At 52.9% G+C, this 19,430-nt stretch overlaps 2 protein-coding genes across 9 annotated transcripts in view; one reads left to right on the forward strand and one right to left on the reverse strand.

Moving 5' to 3' along the window:
- Positions 1-11,107, forward strand: LOC311513668 (transcription factor CP2-like protein 1). Of its 4 annotated transcripts, none has more exons than XM_084615646.1 (15): positions 23-256; positions 1,502-1,749; positions 1,902-1,975; positions 2,159-2,264; positions 3,369-3,475; positions 3,583-3,735; positions 4,683-4,793; positions 5,248-5,336; positions 5,460-5,514; positions 6,467-6,560; positions 7,213-7,303; positions 8,469-8,551; positions 9,167-9,312; positions 9,874-9,925; positions 10,318-11,107. In XM_084615646.1, exons 1-15 carry the CDS (start codon positions 174-176, stop codon positions 10,353-10,355), a joined length of 1,530 nt encoding a protein of 509 aa, XP_084471772.1. In that variant the 5' UTR covers positions 23-173; the 3' UTR covers positions 10,356-11,107. The 4 variants fall into 4 exon arrangements, 3 of the variants coding, with proteins under 3 accessions (XP_084471773.1, XP_084471772.1, XP_084471774.1); XM_084615648.1 differs by having other exon boundaries at positions 25-256; positions 1,598-1,749; XM_084615647.1 differs by lacking the exon at positions 9,874-9,925 and having other exon boundaries at positions 10-256.
- A 4,318-nt stretch (positions 11,108-15,425) lies between these two features.
- Positions 15,426-19,430, reverse strand: part of FBXL20 (F-box and leucine rich repeat protein 20) — a 72,193-nt gene continuing 68,188 nt past the window's right edge. For all 5 annotated transcript variants that reach the window (XM_084615939.1, XM_084615937.1, XM_084615938.1 and 2 more), the window contains one exon: positions 15,426-19,148. In XM_084615939.1, coding sequence (XP_084472065.1) covers positions 19,041-19,148 — 108 coding nt within the window. In that variant the 3' untranslated portion in view covers positions 15,426-19,040. The remainder of the gene's footprint in view (positions 19,149-19,430) is intronic.

Here is a 19,430-nt window from a genome sequence, read left to right on the forward strand (position 1 = left end):
CAGAGCCATCTGGAAGCTGGCCAATCCTTCAGCACCTCTCCCGGCACACGCCCACCTGGGGAGCCTGGGAGCATAAAGGCAGGTGCCAGGAGCTGCCTCACCAGACAACAGCCACCTGACAGCGCCCCTCACTCAGATCTGGGGACTTTTCCGTCCAGCCTCACGCCCTCACCATGCTGTTCTGGCACAGCCAGCCCGAACACTACTGGCCAGGGCCAGGGGAGATGTACCCCTGCTCCGGCGGCAATCTGCTCAGGTAAGTGGCTTTTTCGCATCCCCCAAATTGCTCCCCCACCGTCACTACCTCTCTGCCTCAGTTTCCCCTGCTGTAAAACAGGAATATCAATTTTTGCTTGGGCTTGGAGATCCTGGCCTGTTGTTACAGCAGCTGCGCTAGCTGAAGGGGTACGTGTGTGCGTGTGAAATGGATGCCCAGGAGAGGCGGCAGGGGCTCTCCTGCAAACTGGAGAAATGCAAGCGAGCGAGGAGCAGGGGATTGTCCCATTTCAGTGCCCTCTGTATGTGAGAGATGCCCTTCAGTGGGTGTTTGGAAAAGACACAGGCGATTCACTTCCTGTGCCTGACAAAGCAGTTCGCAGGCTCCAAGCACCGGCCCGAAGAAAGACATTTGGTTTTGGTCCGTCCCCCCACCCTCTGTCAAAAATGAGGATTTTAATTTTTGTTAAAACCCCAAGCATGAAGGACCTTTCTGGCTGGCTCGTGATGGTGCTGGATTGCCAAGAGCTGTCCAAACTGCGTCACATGTGACCAACACGCCCCATGGGGAGACACGGCGGGTCTGGTCGGCAGAGAGGCTGAGCGCCCACACGTGGCTGGCCACGCAGTATGGAGCTCCCCCCCACTGGCAGGCCCTTGGCAGGGCCTGAAGGTGGGGCCCCTGGAGCTCACAGCACATGCTTCTGCTGCTGGAGCTAAAAGGCCAGGCTGGCAGCACCCCCCACCCCCCCCAATAAACCTCTGCACTAGCAAAGAGCCCCCTGGGGTTAACACTGGCGCCTTCCCAAGCGCTTGCAGCCAGCCCCGGGAGGCAGGAGCTGGGCCGGGACAGCCCCCCTGGGCTCCAGCCACCTCCCTGGCATCAGGGCAGGATTCTTCCCTCTCGTGTTTCCTCCTGTGAGGGCTGGTCTAGATGTCCCAAGGGCCAACGGGCTTCCACCCCCCCCCCCCCGAGAGACGATTCCAGGGTCGGGGGCATTTTCTTGCCCCTCGGCAGAAATATTCCCTCCCCTTCCTCCTAACCCTAAATAATCGCTGGGGGCCCACCCCCCTTCAGAGCTAAGCACTAGCAGATGGGTCAGGGTAATGCTTCAGAGGGGAAACAGACTCAGCAGAGGGGGAGTGATGTGCCCAGGTCCCAGTGGTAGGAGCTGGGATGAGACTCTGGCTCCCAGGCCTGTGCTCAGGGCACTAGGGGCTGGGAGGATGTGTGTGTGGGCGGGGAGTGTGACAGGAGAATTATACTCCCCTTCCCATCCCCCAGCCCTGCATCTACAGATCCCCCCTTCCAACAGGCTGGGGGGAGGGGGAGCTCACAGGGGAAGCTGCCCCCACTGCCGTGTGCTCTGCCCTGCCGCAGGGAGTCCCTGGCGCTGCCCTTCCTGAAGCAGGAGGAGCAGAACATCTCCACGTCGGCCGAGCTGCAGTGCCCGGCCTTCCAGTACGTGCTCTGCGCCCCCACCTCGCCCGCCGTCAAGCAGCACGAGGAGACCCTCACCTACCTGAATCAAGGTGAGCCGGGTGGGCTGCGCCCTGGGCGGGGGGTAAGCCCCGGGGCTAGCAGCGGGCCGGCTGCCCACAGCGGGGCACAGAGAACTCCTCCCCCGGAGCCTCTGCCCACAGTCGCCCAGATCTCACCCGCAGGGCCCTGCCGTCTCTTTCAGGCCAGTCCTACGAGATCCGGATGCTGTGCAACCCCAAGCTGGGCGACTTTTCCGAGTGCCGGAAGCTGCTGAAGGTGAGCCGGGGAGGGGGCCCGGGGGGGCAGAGAATGGGGGCTGAGCTGTTGGAGTCTAGGCTACCCCGGCTGCATGACGTGGCCTCTCCCGCCCTGGCTGGCGTGGCTCCATCCCCCATCTGCTCCTGGCCACGGAGCCCAGCCGAGGCAGGGCCCAGGGCCTGACGCCCCTCTCTCCCGCAGAGCGTGGCCAGGGTGGTGTTTCACGACCGGCGTCTGCAGTACATGGAGCACCAGCAGCTGGAGGGATGGCGGTGGAACCGCCCTGGCGACCGCATCCTGGACATCGGTGAGTCTGGCTGCCCGCAGGGGGCGGCCCGGCTGTGCCCCAGGGATAGGGAATGAGAGGGGTTGGGTGAGTACCAGCTCCACACCCCTAGTGTCTATCACACACACGGCGCATGGTGCCCCTCGCTCCTGGCATCTGCAGCCCAGCCCGCTCGTCGCTAGAATCCAATCCCGGTGGGCGAGGAAGCCCCCAAGAGCAGCCCAGCCTCGGCTGTGGGTGAAGCGGGGAGGGGAGGGGGTCCCTGGGTCAGAGCCAGGAGGAACCAGAACCGGACTGTAGGCCCTGCACGGAGAGGACTCGGGGAGGGGAGAGGGGCATAAGGAATCTGTGCTGGGCCGCTGGGCCAAGCCAGGCTGGGCAAGATCCTATTCCTGGTGCCCTCCCACCTCCATCGCGGTACATGTGACAGTACCACCTACTGGTCCTGGTACCCCAGAAATGCCATCCCAGCCTGGCACTCAGCTGAGAGGTCTGGGGGAACCCCAGGCTCCCCCTTGCTGGGTCTGGGCCAGCTCCAACAGCCCCCGCGGTGGGGGAAGGAAGCAGAGGATGAGAACCAAGGGCTGGGAACCAGGCTAAAGGAACAGGGGGCACTGGGGAGCCGACTCAATTCAGTCCAGCCTACGGAGGCGCGGCTCCTGCAGACACCGGGAGCTGGGCCACTTGGGAAGATTTGGGCCCATAAAGTGCTTAGAGCACAGGACTGGGAGCCTGGCCGCCAGGGTCCTGTTCTCACCTCTGGGAGGAAGCCTGGGCTAGTGGTCAGAGCCCCAGCTTGAGGACCTTGGGCAGGTCACTCTCACGGCCTCACTTTCCCTAGAGGGAGAACAGCTCCCGGCCACCGGGGCTGGGAATTGAATTCGCTGTGGTGTAGGAGGGCTTTGCGATCCGGTTTCATGGGAGGGGTGAGAGCGCCGAGAACGTAACCGGCAGGATGCCCATGTGGCTGGGCAGAGGCTCATGGGCAGCGGATCCTTCAGCCCCCTTCTGTTCCACATGGGCTCCTCCGTCGTGCCCATCCCTGGGGTGTCTGGGCACCTGTTGCCCCGCATACACGTCTCCCTGGCTCCAGTCCTGCCTGATCCCTCTGTGCCCTGCTTGCAGACGTCCCCCTGTCCGTCGGGGTGCTGGAGCCGCACATCCACCCCACCCTGCTGAACACGGTGGAGTTCCTCTGGGACCCCACCAAGAGGACGTCTGTCTTCATGCAGGTCAGAGCATGGGCGGAGCATGGGGAGGGTGGAAAGGCAGAGCGTGGGTGGCTGGGGGGGGGGGGGGGAAGCCAGGGCGCCACGCTCACCCCTCCCCCTCCCGGCAGGTTCACTGCATCAGCACCGAGTTCACGCTGCGCAAGAACGGGGGCGAGAAGGGTGTCCCCTTCCGCATCCAGCTCGACACCTACAAGGCCAACGAGAAGGGCGAGCACGCGGATCACCTGCACTCGGCCAGCTGCCTTGTCAAAGTGTTCAAGGTGCCCGCGCCGCCCTGCCCCTGTCCCGGGCACGGACTGGGCCCCCTCTATGGCTTCCCTTAACATCCCCGGCTGCCTGGGCCGGGGGGAGGCCGGGAAGAAGCAGCATTAAAACAGAGATGGTCATGGTAACCGTCCTCCAGGGCAGGGGCCTGGCACCCTGGGATCAAGTCGGGGGCATGGAACCCAGGAGGCCGCCGCGCCAGCCTTCGCTACAGCCACTAGATGGCCCAGCCCTCCCCTGCGCCCACGGCCTCGCAGTCAAGAAGAGAACCCAGGAGTCCTGCCCCGCTGTCCCCTGTTCTAGCCCCTAAACGTTGCTCCCTCCTTTCCATCACTGGCGTGCAGGGTGCTGCTCTGGCTCTGCCCCCACCGGCAGCAGCCTCCCACTGCCAGGCCTGAGCTTCCACCAGACGGGGAGCAGCATGGGGCTCAGCTCTCCCGCGCTCCCCAAGACTCTTGTCTTCGGGGTCAACTCTGTCTCGCCGTCAGCTTGGCAGGCTGGTGCAAGCAACACACAGGGTATCTGTCAGGGGGCCCAGCAGGGAATCCGGGGTGGGGGTGGGGGGGGGGCGGTCCAAGGGCCAGCAGAGACCAGAGGAGTTCAGTGATTTATATTTTGCCATCACTACCGCCTGGGAGGCAGTGCGGTCCAGGGGTTAAGACACCGGAGCAGGACTCAGCACGTTGGGGTTCTATTCCCAGCTTTGACCCTGACCTGCTGGGTGACTTCCCCACTCTGTGCCTCTGTTTCCCCATCACCGAAATGGGGATAGCAATACTAAGATCCTTTGTGAAGATCGAGGGCTGCAAAGAGGTAGAGGGTGCTGGGGAACTTTCAGAGGCCCCTATCCTGCCAGCCCAGCCAGGGGGAAGGGTCCCTCGATAGACACGATGGGGTCTGCGCTTACTGGGTCCAGCTGGAAACTGGGAATTTGTTTTTTCAGCCCAAGGGAGCAGACAGGAAACAAAAAACTGACCGGGAGAAAATTGAGAAACAATCACCGCAGGAGCGAGAAAAATACCAGCCTTCCTATGAGAGCACGGTGCTGGCGGAGGTGGGTTTGGGTCAGGTATGAGGCAACCCCACAGCACCAGGGGCAGCTGAGAGAGGCACCAGCCTGCTGGCATTACATTTCTAGCTGTACCTTGTGCCCCCCCACGGCAGCCCAACTGTGGGGTTAGCAGTGCAGCGTTCCCAGGTAGGCCAGGGCTGGGCAGACCCGGACCTGTCAAGGGGGCAGGATCGGTGCCACCATCTTAATGGGGCAGCAAGATAACCAGGACTCCATCCTATTAATGAACCCCAGAGGTGTGTCCCCTGGCCGGGAAGCGCGCAATTGTCTAACCCCAGAACACAGACAGGGAGGGCGGGAGGTGCGTGTGGTGAGGGGGTGGCTAGGTCCCACCCCAGAGGTAGCTGCATTAAGGGGGCAGAGCTGTATGCAAAGCACAGCACTGCTAGAGAAGTGGAAACTACCCTCCTCCTAACCCCCTCCCCTCTGCTTCCAGTGCACCCCCTGGCCCGAAGCCTCCAGCAGCCCCCCAGCCACCCCCGGGCTCCCCTCTCCTCACGCCTTCAAACTGCTGACCCCAGAAAGGTAAGCTGGAGAGACCCCCTGCTCTGATCAACCCCCCTCCCCCGCAGCACTTGTAGCCCCCCACTTCACCCCTGTGCTGCCTGCTGCAGGATAACCGTCAACCGTCTCCCTTCTCCCTGGCAGGGGCTGTTCCTCGCCCAGCTGCCCCTCCGACAGCCCAGCAGAGAGCACGGCCGAGGTAAGAGCCTGCCTGGCGCTCCCCTTGCCTCACTCTGCCACCCACACCCCGTGCCATGGCCGGCTGCCGCAGGAGGGGACCTTGGCATTGCATGTAGCAGAGGAACCATCATTGCTTTCCCGGCAGGCGGAGGAACTCCAAGCACTTGCTAATCAAGCGAGTCTCCGCACGCTGCGGGGTGGGCGTTATGGCACCCATCTTGCCCGTCAGCAAACTGAGGCAGAGAGACTAAGTGATTTGAGCTGATGCCCCGCTGCAAGGCAGGGGTAGAGCCCAGGGCAGAACCCAGGAGTCCTGACTGCCTGTTCCTGCTCTAACCCCCTGATCATACGTCCCCTCCCAGAGCCTGGCGCAGAACCCAGGAGTCCTGACTCCCTGTTCCCGCTCTCACACCCTGATCGCGCTCCCCCCCTGCTTGGGAATGGAACTCACAGCCCTTCACTCCTGTTCTAAACCCTGCGCCACACAGGGAACACCTCAGCCCCGCTACTGGAATAAGCCACGGAGGTAACCAAGCTTCAGCCATCCGTGGATTCACTGGGGTTGTTACTGAACCTGCCCTGCTCCTGGCTGATCCCTTGATGAGAGAGGGGCTGGCAAGAGATTGCAGGGCACAACGATCTGGCATGAGGGTGGGTTCCCTGCAGGGTGAGATGCAGAGGTTAGATCCCATGCCTGGGTTGGGACACTGGACAAGGCCTGGGTGTCTGGGCCCAGCTGGGACAAACACTGAAGGCGTTCAGGTTCCGGGGGGCTACCAGCATCACTCTGCACCTGGGGCTACAGCTGGTGGCTGTCTCCCCACAGGCTAGTCCTCACGGTCACTCCACCAGGTCCAGGGGCCCTAGGTGAGTGCTGGGCTGAGGTTTGCTGAGTACGTACAAAGCTCGTGATTGGGGTCTCAAGCCCACCTGTCACTCCAAACGCTCCCCTCTCCATCTGTCTGTCCCAGGCTCTCAGTCCCTGTGCCTCCATCTTGGAAACCCAGCAGTGGCTGCACAAGAATCGCTTCGCCGCTTACTGCAGGATGTTGGCTAATTTCACAGGTGAGGCAGTCTCGCTTCCTGAGCCAATGAAACTAGGGAGAAGGGCTGGTGGAGCCAACCCGCCCCAGAGCTGGGGGGCAGCGCTCACCCTTGCGTGGCTCTGTCCCTGTCCTAAGGGGATGCTCACAAGACAAATACACCTCTGTGCTTTGGAGGTGCTGAGACGCATGGATGAACTCTGGGTGGCTTGGATGATGGAGAGGTTAGTGGTGGGTAGGAGGGGCAGTCTGTCCGTGCCCCTGGGGACCGGCAAGCGTGAGCCCTCCACTTACAAAGGGACGTAGGCCACGTGAGCAGTACCAGCTCTGCAGGCTGGGCTCTGGCCTTGTCCGAAGAACCCAGCTGATCCAGGAGGTGGAGGAGCAGCCTGCTCTCAACAGGTCCACGCTGCTGGATTCATTGGTCTGGAATGGAGATGGCTGCCTTCATCCCCTGCTCACCTAACCCTCCTCTGGGGGGAGTCAGGGGATGGTTTGAAACAGACAGGAGCCCTGCTCGGCCCAGTCGCACCCAGGGGGACGCTTTCCTTCCCCAGGCAGGGACCTGCAACATGGCAGGTCCGGCCCCTGCCTGTGAACCACTCTGCACTGGGATTTAGTGCCGCACTGGATGATCATGCCAGCCACGCCTGCCTGCCTCTCTCTCTCTCCAGGAGCCGACCTGCTGAAGCTTTCCCGCAGCGACCTCATCCAGATCTGTGGAGCAGCTGACGGGATCCGGCTCTCCCATGCGCTGAAAGCCAGGTGGGGTGGGGGGAAAAGAGACCTTGACACTGCATCCAGGGCTGGTGGGTGGGGGAACACGGGGTCCCCTTCTGCAGTGCTCAGGCAGACCCAGAACCCATCGATTTGCACAGCCGTAGCAGCCCCAGTCACAGCCCAGGCTCCCGCTATGCTAGGGGCTGTACAAACAGAATGAAAGGACTGTCTCTTTCTGAACGACTTTATACTCTAAGCAATTGCTTTGCTGCACCAAGTCATTGCTCTACCTCATCTAACAGTAGCATAGAGGGAGGCTCCCCGTCTCCTTTGCACCTAGCTGGCGCATGTCATGAGCTTGTAAGTTCTCAGTGTGGTCACAAGGGGTGGGATGTGGTGGATATAGACAGCCCAGGAACCGGTGATCGTGGGAGCCCAATTCTCAGAGGGCAGGTGCTCAGCCCTTGGAAGGAATCTGAACTTAGACCCCCCCAGAATCACTAATCACCTTTGGAAATCTTGGCCTTAGTGTCCAGGAGGAGGTGCAGCGGGTGGCTGGCCCTTCCCGGCTCCCCGCAGGCCTGCCCGGGCAGAGCCGAGGACACAGGATCGCGGAATGGGCTAGTCTTGCGGCGCTTACCCCTACGATTGCAGCAGCCATGGAGCGATGGGGTCCCTGTGCAGGGGGACAGTGGTGACCTCGTCACAAGCACTGAGGTCTGATGTGCATGTCCCACTTATGCAACCACAGTGCCTAGCAGGAGGTAAATACTTCTCTCTCCAGCACCCCCACAGCCGGGGCAGATCAACACAAGTCTAAACGGTTCATTACAAGCTTCTCTTCATCCGCAGGGGTAGGGTAGCCCTGAATTCCAATAGGCAGAGGAAGGTGGTGTGTCCGTTGGAAGCCCTGTACTGGGGACTCGGGAGATCTGGCTTCAGTTCCCAGCTCTGCTAGATTCCCTATGCAGCCTCCAGTGAATCACAAGCCCCGTGCCTCAGTTTCCCCAACTGTAAAACTGGCATTGAGGTCTGGGGGGGGCAGGGGGTGGACACGTGCACACATGCAGGCAGCACTCAACCTCTCCTGGGGTCCCTGGGCACTAAGTGTAATTCACGTTACACGAGCATGGCTCCTGCGGCCCTTCTGCTTCGAGACACTTGGAGCTACAGGTCGATAGGCCAGTCAACACGCTCTCTTCTCCCACAGGTGCGTCCGCCCTCGGCTCACCCTGTACATGTCCAGGGAGCCCCAAGCCCATGGCAGAGACACCCCTGAGGACTCGCACCCAGGTAAAACAAGCAGCTGCTCTTTACTGTCAATGCTCCTGAGGGCCAAGTTCAGGGAGCCAGGCCAGTTCGCCTTTGACCAGGGGGCTGGGCACAGCAAGTCTTGGGCTCAGGAGAGATTCTGCACTGGCCTCCAGCTGTGCATTTCTGGTGCACCCATCCATGCAAAGCTGAACCTGGCTGGTCATCTGGCTCAGGGCTGGGGCCAAAGTCCATTGAAGACGATAGGATTATGCTGGCTGAAATCCCCTAGGGCCTATCCTATCAGCTGTATGAGGAAGAGGCTCAGATACCCACGTGCTGGGCAACTGCATAACACTTTTAGCCAGACAGCCCTCCCTAAGCACTGGATCAAGCCCTTGGCTTGCAATCAAGCCGTGGCTATTTCACAGGGGCTGCCGTGTCAGCTCAGCAGGAGCTTTCAGGAATTGGGGGCCGCTAATGAGGCTATATCTGAATCCAAACTTCCTCATACTGCAGGAAGGGCCGGAGCTGGGCTGGTCTCCACGGTAGCTGCAGGTGACCCCTGGAGGTCTTTTTGTCGCCCGACAAAGCTCTTGGGAAGGGGAGGGAAATCCTGGCGCTGGCTCACTGGCTTTTTGGGGTTTTCTTTGAAAGCCACGTACCAAGAGGTCTATCTGGAAGAACTCACTGCCACGGAACTGACCAATAAACTGGCAGAGCTGCTCAGCCTCCCAGCCAACCAGATCCAGCAGGTTTCCAAGCAGGGACCGACCGGGATTCACATCCTCATCAGTGATCTGGTAAGGGGCTTCCAGGTTGGGAAAACTGCTCTTCCCTTCACCTATTCCCTCCCCTCGCTTGGCAGAGCCCGCTTTTGTGCTGGACTTTCCCATAAAAGATCACCTGCCGTTGGTGAAGGGGTAGGACATCACGGGGGCTGGGGTGGGGGGGTCCCCCTTGCACTGGCCAATACGGGCACGTGCTGCCTTGTGTGGCCTAGCAGATAGAGCATTGGCCTGGGACCCAGGAAAACTGGGTTCTAACCACAGCTCTGCCACAGGTCAGCTGGATGACCTTGGGCAACTCACTTCTCCTCTCCCTGTCCCACTTCCCTGTAAAATGGGGATAATGATGAAGATAGTGCTTTGAGATCTACCACTGAAAAGTGCTATGTAAGAGCTGGGTATTATACAATCCCGCCTGCACACAGCAGGATGACCAAACAACTGGTACCCACCCCAGCAATTCGCACCCCGCCTCTTAAAATCCTGCTGGAGCACCGCTGAAGAATGAGCAGCCTGACTCACTCTGCAGCCTGCCCACGTTCTAACCTTGTCTCTTTCCTCTCTGGGGCACCGCAGATGGTCAGGAACCTGCCAGATGAAGCCTGTTTCGTAGCAGCTGTTACCAAAGGTATACGGCTTCCCTGGGAAAAGGAAAGGGCGGGGAAATGAGGAGCAGCCAAAAAAAAAAAGCCCGTGAAGGGAAACTCCAGTCCACAGTTGTGATAGCCCTGGCTCATGACAGAATGGAGAAAATGACTCATATGAACATCAGTCATAAAAGAACAGGGAAGAGGGAGAAAAAATAAAGACACACGAAGAGGGCCTGTGCAGGTCTAGTTGGGGGTGGGGGAGGCTCCTTCATTCTCACAGGAAGACAGGATTTTGTGATGTCCCAAAGCGCGGTCTTAAATCGTCTCAAATGCACTGAGACGCCCCCCCACAAGCTGAATAAGAGAAACATTAGGACTACATTTCCCAATCGAGGAAAGTGACTGGTGCGTATGCCTTTGTCTCTCTCAGTGCAGGCTCCAGAAGGCTACCACTTAATTTTAAGATAAGCGGACAGCAACCTAGGACAGTTCAACGCAGAGAAGTGCAATGAGAGAAGCAATGCCAAATCACTGTCTGGAACCAAGGGAGATTTCCCCACACAGAAGCTGGTGAAGAGGCCAACAGGAGTATTTCCCAGCAAGGCAGTCCCATCCCAGTGCTGTAAAGAATCTAGGCCAAGACAGCTGCAGTGTCCTGCATTTGTGAAATGCCCACATGCCACCTGTTTGAAGACATGCTCTGCTTTGTGTAGCCTTAGACTGGCACAGTTTACACTGATGCTCCATAGTGGCACGGTCATACACACAGCTAGTGGCCTCCTGCACTCAGGGGCTTGGCAATAAGGAGTTCACTTCTAGGCTGTTGGTTGAAATCCAGCTTAAGTCAGTAATGATATTCAGTCATCTGGAGGCCTCTATGTCATGAGGTTAGGGGGGGGGGGGGAAATCTTGGACAGAGGACTTCTGGGCAGAATTTCCAAAAGCACCCAACTCCCAGTGAGCTAGGCACCCATCCACCTTGGGAAGCTTTGCAAACCCCTGCCTGCCAGGGAACCCCTCACGACCCTTTAAATTCTTCCCTTCACAGACCTGACCTGTAAGCAAAACCAAACCTCAGGCTGAGGTAAGCAGGCTCCTCTAAATATTGTATCATCTGCCTTAGCATTAACACTGAAAACCAACTGCTGTTTTTAGAGTTCTATTTTTATTTGGCTGTTGTATTGTCTAATCCTTTTGATATTAAAAATATCAGAGCTGAATAGTCAGTCTATTACTGCCATCTGCTTCAGTTTGGGTGGGGGGGTGGCACATTAAGGGGATTTCAAATCCCTTTGTGTCACAGCAGGGGGGCACCTCTAGTGATTAAACTAACCGCTAGCAAGTAGTTTGAGAGGGCAGAGCCTGTGTGTGTGGGGACCAGGAGTCGGGCCTGCTCAGACACAGGATGGGGCTGTTGCGCACACATTTTTCACCCTGCGGAGCCAGTGGAGTATGAAAGCAAAGCTAAGCCCTGGCCCTGCAGGATCCACACAGACAGAGCCTTGCACAGGCATGGAGCCCTAGTAGGATTGCCCCCATCAATACAACTGAAGAAGCAAGGATTAAGAGTAACCTCTCCCTCCCCCCCCCACACACACAATCCCGTGGGTGCAAAGGCCTGAGTGGTTCAAACTCCTCCCCAAAACCCTATGTGCTCTGTCACTTGTACCCTGAGAAAGGGAGCAGGTGACTCACACCTAACGCACTGCTGACTTGCTTTGGGAGCTAGGACTGCAATGCTTAGCAACCCTCTGGTTAAATAGGAGGAAAAACCATTCTTAAAAGGAACGTGCATTCACTTCCAGGGACAGCCCTGCCCCTTCACCTGGCACATCTCAGTCATTCTGGCACACGAAGGATAGGACGAGTGGGGAGGTGGCACAGCTTTCCTCAAGCCCATCTGGTGGCCCCCTAGGTTTAGATTTGTGAAAAACATCTGGTCCTTATGGTGCTGATGAAAACCTGCGGAAGATGATGCAATGCTGTCCCCAGCAAGAAGCATCTTTCAGAAAGGTGAGAACTACTCACCCACAGAGCCTCAATACACTGAGGACTCTGAACGCTAACTATGACATCTCACATTCAAAGAGCCCCTCTCATCCAGCTGGGGAATGAAAATGTACCAAGGGAACCCAGATTTCTTTAACTAGATACCTGCTTGCGTCCCCTTATCCGCCTTCCACAGTCAAGTGAGAGAGCAGCAGTGTGGTGTGATGAAACATTAACGGACCAGACATATTTCACTTGCCATAGTTAAGGCTGGAATTTTCAGAAACATCAATAAAAGATGGGACACAATTCCCACTGCATTTGGAAATTAGGAACTTAACTCCTACATGCTTGTGTAAAGAAGCCCTTATCAATCCTAAATACCAGGGACACTCAGCACTAGAATCTCATCTTAAATAGGTTGGTTTTTCTCCCCTTTCTGAACCACCTTTTGTCATTGTTTAGCTACAGACAAATCCAAACCTGACTACATACAGCTATGGACTCCGGAGGAAAGCTGGCAGGGAATGAAATATTAATGAACCTATTTTTGTGGTCTGTCGCTTTCACTCCATTTCTTGTGAAAACCTCACTTGAGGTTTGCATGTTCTCTTCTTTTATGGTCTTTAACTAGAGGGGTTCCAAAGTCCTGTGAATTATAATTTTAGGATGCTTTGAGTAGGCAACACACACACTTATCAACAAGGATTGGGGGGGGGTCCCCCACCCCCAAGGTTTGGTACTATGAAAGGAGGATAAACCATGGAAGAAGGGAAGATCCTTCTCGGCTTCATCACAATGGGAGAACGGTGTCATTGAGGCTAACATGTTAGTGACATGCAGCTGTTGCCAAATATATTAACACTTGGTCCTTTAGTAATGAGTCTTCCACCCAAGGATCTCAAAGCACTTTACATCGTAAGCCTCAACATCCCAGATTAGGTCAGTATCATCCCCATTTTACAGATGGGGAAAACGGAGCAGTGACTTGTCCAAAGTCACACTGTGCATCAGTGGCAGAGCCAGGAGTAGAACAAACTCCCAGATTCCAAGTGCCACACACTGGAAAAAAGAAAGTGAGCCCTTTACTTGAAAAATGATGAAATTCAACAAACAGCATTAGCCAAGCAGCAATACCAAGGACTGAGGATCAGTCAGGACAAGTAATCGTTCCCCAAAACAATTAAGATCCTCTTTAGATTGTGGTAATGGTGGGATTTCAAAAGTGCTCAGTGGTGGCCTAACTCTGCTCCTGTAGAAGTCAATGTTGAAAACCCCAGCCTAAGTGTATAAGAAACAGAATAGATTAAAGAGCCTTTGTCAGACGATCCGTAGCTATTTGCTGTGTGACCTCAAAAGGCAGTATTTGTGGGCACTCCTTTGCATTACCACAACGCCACCTCGGTGTTAGTCAGGACTCCGGCATATCACACAGACGAAAAAAAGGACAATTTAGCTACATATATATATTTTACTTTTAGTTAATTGGCAATATTATATCCACACTTAGTGTCCAGGAGAGGGAAAGCACAGATTACAATATCATTAAAATAATATTTTACAGCTCTCTCTCTAATATATATAATTAAGGGAGTGTATGACAAGGTTCTATCTTGTGTGTCCAATAAGTTAGTCTAATGGACATGATGCATCCAACAAAGTTTAAAAATACTTAAAGAAACCTCTCCAACACATACAACTTTAAGAGAATAGTACACTCAACCAATCCAAAACTGCAGCTATTCGGACTGGATCAAGATAAGAGACAGTTGCGGGGGAGAAAGAGAAAGGAACTATAAGACAAGATCATCAGCCCAATCCTGAATGCTAAAAAGCAAACAATAAAACAAAATGTCTTCTCAACACAATTAAAACTATTTCTTTAAGTTCAATTAAAATTACGAGCCTCACAGCCAAAAATAAAAAGATACTGAACCACCCTCCTGAAGAATTGAAAGCCAGGTCAGGGCTACGCTACAAAGTTATGCCAGCGTAGCTATGTTGGGAGGAGCGTGCAAAAATTAAAACCCCTTAGCTGGCACAGCTATGCCAGCAAAGTCCCTAGCGTAAATGCAACTATGCTGACAGAAGAGTGCTTCCGTCAGCATAGCTCATGTCGTTTGGGGAAGTGGTGTTACTATGCAGGTGGAATTCCTCCTTCTGTTGGCATCTGTGGTGTTTAGATTATACTAATGGGCTATGCCATTATAGGCTCTGTCGTGCAGACATGGCCTTAGTTCAGGAATCCGGTCAGCTGCAGGAATCCACAAAGGTTAAAGGTTTTAGTGTGGCAGGAACGGCCTCAATGGGAAAGGAGGATTGTAGGAGGTGATGGTGCAAGAGGGATTGTCATGGTGAAAGCTAAGTAGTCTCCAAGACCCCGTCTGTCCTGGCCTTACAGCCAATCTAAGCATCATGCCTCAATGCATGGGTAGCCAAGCTAACAACATCTGGACAGACTGGATGGGGCCAAGACCAATCAACAGCCGCCACATACTAGTCTTGCTAGGCAATGGTGCAGATGGGTCCTAGGAGAGGAACAGCCTCCATGTGGCTGGGGAGGGATAATATACATCTGAGGGGACATGAAGGAGATTGTCTCAGTGGGGGCAGTAAACGGAGGGGTGAAGGAGCAGCAGAGGCGGGTTGGTGAAGCCAGAAATTTCACGTACCTTGGCTGTTTCTTTAAAAAATCACTGCCCAAGTAAAAACAAAACCAGAAGGTAAATGTGGTGTGGAAACACATTCGGTGGCCGCAAGGACATGGCAACATGTGCTAACCTTTTCCTCCCCTGCCTGCTGGGAGGCGGGGAAGAAGCAAGAGGAGAATAATGCCCTGTCGCAATGACAGTCCCTCCACTGTGGAATCCAGAGGTACAAGGCCATGTTCCCTGCAGCTGTAAACAAGAAGGGAGCAGAACTTATCTGAGGGGGAGTGTAAACGAGACGAGAAGCATTTAAAAAACCCAGCAGACTTCCCTAGAGATGTGGCATTATGCTGAGGAATCCACTCTATACCCGGGCTACTCCAATTGCCAGCAACTGTGCAATTACCTGCAATTATGTGGGTTTTGGCACATAACCCAGGGAAAGGTTATCCTCAAAGATGGAAACGAAGGGCTAAGAATGCAAGATACCGGATTTTTGAACATGGACTGTGAAAATTTTGGCCTGAAGCTTTGAAAGATAAAAGTATGTTTTTGGTACCTGTCTGGAAAGCCCTTAAGAGGGTAGGGCATGGGGTTGAGAAGCCCAGCGCTAAGGAGTAGGACTGTGACTCCCGGTGCCCGTGAGTTTTCTGATTAACTCTGCAGTATTGTTGGTAAAGCAGCACAAAGAGAAAGATCTGCAGTTTGGTCAAGTTGGGTGGATGCCCCTCAAAAAAAAACCAAAACACTAAGCCACACACTGTGTGGACAAAGGATCACAGGTCAGTTCAACCCTCAGCTCTGCCCACCCCCACTAATAGGACACTGTAGTGAAGAACCTTGTCATACTGGTCTCCCCTGCACCCCCCCCCCCCCAAAAACCCAAAACACAACACCATGGGCCAGCCATGAACAACACATTCGATTAAAATAAAAAAAAGGAAAAAGGAAGAATACAATGATGTTTAGAAAATAGGAATTTTGTTTAGGTTTTTTTTTTTTATTTTAAATATTCATTGTGACAGCATGCTACGCCTTTCCCTCCCACCCCTTTCAGGAGCAGTTCTACAATCATGATTGAAAGTTCTGCTGTCTTTTTTTTTTTTTTTTTTTAAATTAAAAAAAGCCTCTTATTTTTGGTTGTGTTCGAGCTCCTCACAGCACCTCTACTGGAGGACCTCAAATTCCATTAGTCCAGAGGTTCTCTCGGTCTTCATTTACTTTACCTTCTTGTCTGTTCTGAAGGTCGCCCCCACTTCCCCTCCCAAAAGTGCATGGACTGGGGCAGTTTGACAACCACTGCACCAGCCCATGGACAACTCACGGCTGCTGCATGTTGAAAAGACAGATACAGATTACACAGAGGAATTAATACATGGTTCAACCTACACCACTATCATTGTGGATCACGTGGATTTCCATGGAATCACCCCCAGCAATTTAGGCTGCGTGTGGGGATTTTTGGTGGGTGGGTAAAGAGGGAGCCAATAAGTAAATGCAACAGTCAATGGCCTGATACATCTTTAAGACCAGCACTGACAGTCGCTGGAGATGACACTAAGTGAAAGAAGTCTAGTGTCCTTCAATTTAGCTCACATATTTGGCACAAGTAGAAGTCTTCAAATCAGATTAGATATTCAGCACGGGTTTGTTCCTTGCTGAACCTCTAAGAAGTTCCACTACTTCCCACCACTTCCCCCTCAAAAACCTCCACATCCCTAAAGGATGATCCCTTCATCTCAATACATGATACCTCCTGTATTCATCAGGTCAAACAATGGTGCTCAAGTCTATTACCACCTCCGCATCAGCAGCACTTAGGCTGAGACATAACCCTGCCGCTGGTGCCTAGCAATCCCATATATCTGATTGATGGCTAACCAAGACAAAGCAGGAATGCACCTGGGACCTATTCTAGAATTCCAAAAGCCAGAGCTTGTCCAAAACACTAAACTGTTGAAGTTCTTGCCCTACAAAGGCATTCTTCTGATACGACCAAACTTGGAAAGTGGTTGTTTATTGTATTTATAAATACAAAACATAAGGAAGAGACCATTTAAAAGAGATTCTTGACATAAATGGACTCTGTCAAGTAGTTTGGGATGCCAAACTGTTACCCTGTTTAAGAAAACACTTTGGATTCTAAATTCTTAAATTCCGCCCCCAGCCCAACAATCCATTGCCAAGAAATTAAACAGCCCCTCTGTAGTTTGACTTACAAACCACTGTTTTTTTTTCCTCTTGCCCCACCAGAAATTAACTAAAAGATTACTTCCAGAGCTGTGCTAACACTGACTGCTTCTGGTGCCCAAATTGACATACATCTGACTTGCTCAGGAGGTCAATAAGTTGCAACATAAACCCGTAGCCAGACTCCTTCCGACACACTGAAATCAAGGGAAAGTAGCAAGTTTGGCAAATGGAATTTGAGCTCTGCTGTTGAGGGGAAAGATTATCTCAGCTTCTAAAGAGGGCTTAATGAATACAACAGATATAAAAATTAAAATCTGTGCGGGAAACAACTGTCAGTATCCTTTTAAACAGTGCATACTGGGTTTCTTCTACATGCCTTTCCAGCAGATTCACAACATCTTGCAGATTCACAAAAACATACTGATGGATTGGTGAAATGAATTGTAGATGAAGGAATATAGCTTATACAGTGCTAAAAAATGACCCTTTTAATTGCCTGAATTACTCAGGTGGTGATGAGATCCCTGGGTAGGTAACACACTGCCCTCCACACAAATGTGCAGGGAAAAAAACAAACCCTCAGAGCTCTGAAATCTATTACTAGTACTTTAGAAAACCATCTCTTCTTCCCTGTCTCCTGTAATTCTTCTCCATAAAGGTGGAGTGCCGTTTCCTCAGTCTTGGACAATTATGATGATTAAGCATGCTCATTCCTCTGTGTCTCAGTCAGTCGGGAACAATTCACATAACATGTGCTCTCTCTTCTATCCCAGAGTGCTGACAGCAGGAAAAGAGCAATTCCTTACACATGATCGCTCCTTCCAGGAACCTGCTATAGTCTGACCAAGTTCAGCCCCATTAAGCCCGCAATGCCAGCGCATCTGTTAGCATCTTTTGTGCTGGCCAATCTGGACTCCTGATATCAAGGAATCAAATGATTACATGTAGGCTAGCTCAGGTTCTCTACATTCCCTTGAAGCAGCAGGGTTAAGCTTGCCTGAATCACTCAAAACACAGCTGCTACACAGATTAACCATGTCAGTGTGCTAGAACATACCCTTTTTGAAAGTTGGGAGGAACTGGAAGCATGGTATATCCTTATGGCATAGAAGAAGCTCCCATTTCACTCAAATGGATGCTTCTCCAGGACAAGACACTTACCTGTGGAAAATGCAAACGTCAACAAAGTTGCTGAGAGTTCACAAACTCAATACACGACAATGTGTCCATAATCAGTGATAGATTTTCAGGTCTTCGGTCCCTCCTGCTTCAAACAATGAATCATTTCTTGATGAGGGCAACAAGCAGCGATTCAATTCTGATTTTTTGGGGGTGGGGGGGGGAGGTGGGACTGTAGAATGTAGCTGTGTCCCCTATATTGTGAGCTATATTCTCTTTGCTGGGGTAAAACTTGAAATGCAAAAGAGTTGAGACCCAAATATTGGTAAAAATGGGCAAATAAGCCCAGGAGATCCTAGCCTGAACTCCACTCTCTCTTTTATTTAAGATCTTTCCATCAGACAGGCAGTTTCAGACGCAGCCTTCTAATGGTAAAAAGTGTCTTATTTTTATTGATAAATAACTTATGTTCAATAATCTCAAAAATTACTAAATTAGAAATCTGTAAAAAAATGAGCAGTTGGGTGGGGTAAAAACCTGAGCCCGACATTACAGATTTCAAGCTATATCATCACAACAATCTAGGAAGCCTCTGAGCTGAATGCTATGAAACACAGAAGAAACTGATGAACCTTCAATGTGAGCATGCTCAGTGTGTTAGCATGGAAACAAGGAAGTACCGAAGCACAGTAAATCATGTCTCACAATGGCTGCTGTTTTCATTCCCTTACTGAAGAACGGAAAACAAAACCTCTTTTTTGTTTTGGACAGTGGGTGCAAGAATAAAGCATGTTCATTTCTCTCCCTCCCCCAGCTTTGAAGGATTTTGGTGCCATTCCAACACTTAAAAAAAAAAAAAAAAAAAGACAAAAACCAGCAGCAGCCGTTTTGGGTTTGCACAACCCCTTCCCCAATAGTTTCTTCTGAGCATGCCCAGTAGGAATGGTTCAGAATTATATCAATCCACCTACAGCAAAAGACAACACAGATCCAGCTCCCATGTCACAGAGTTCATCAGTTGCTGGAACAGGTGGTGCGTGTGTACACGCGTGTGTATGGGTGGCTACAGGGGCCCGGTGCCACAGCCCTTTTCACTGGCCCTTGCAAATGACACTGGGATCACTTTCGCTGAAGATACAGGTGTCCACTGTAATTCTAGAAGTGTAATTAAATACTCAGTTTGCAAGGATGACCAATTCCAATGTCATAGGATGATGCAACATCTGCAGAAGCGCTGTCTGCTGCCCCCTACTGATGGAGGTGGAGTCACAGGAGCGAAGTAGGCATGGACTTTAATATTGGGTAAATGGGTCTGAAAAGATAAACACAGTATTTAAAGAAAGAACAGCTATGGTAGTGCAATACGCAGTCATGCACAGGCGAGCAACTGAAAAGAGCGTGAGACATTGAGGGGCCTGGTATTTTTCTGAGCTTGGCCACCTAAATAAAAGCATCTTTCCTCTTTCACAAAAATGTCAAGCCTTTTACAGATCTGAGCGGAGGGTTGGAATTTTATCTTCCTGGACCGTTACCAAGTTCTTTTTCTCATCTACAATTTCCCTTTCCTGCCTAGTGAGGGTGGCCTGGAAACCTC

This window comes from Lepidochelys olivacea (genome assembly GCF_965140295.1).
Source record: "Lepidochelys olivacea isolate rLepOli2 genome assembly, chromosome: 27".
In the NCBI taxonomy this organism is placed as follows: Eukaryota; Metazoa; Chordata; order Testudines; family Cheloniidae; genus Lepidochelys; species Lepidochelys olivacea.

Bases quoted from the DNA above. Each gene is read 5' to 3' on its own strand.
- LOC311513668 (XM_084615646.1), top strand. From the start codon at position 174: ATGCTGTTCTGGCACAGCCAGCCCGAACACTACTGGCCAGGGCCAGGG. The intron at 6,561-7,212 runs GTGAGGCAGTCT...CTCTCTCTCCAG, and splicing joins GATGTTGGCTAATTTCACAG to GAGCCGACCTGCTGAAGCTT. The intron at 8,552-9,166 runs GTAAAACAAGCA...TTTCTTTGAAAG, and splicing joins CCCTGAGGACTCGCACCCAG to CCACGTACCAAGAGGTCTAT.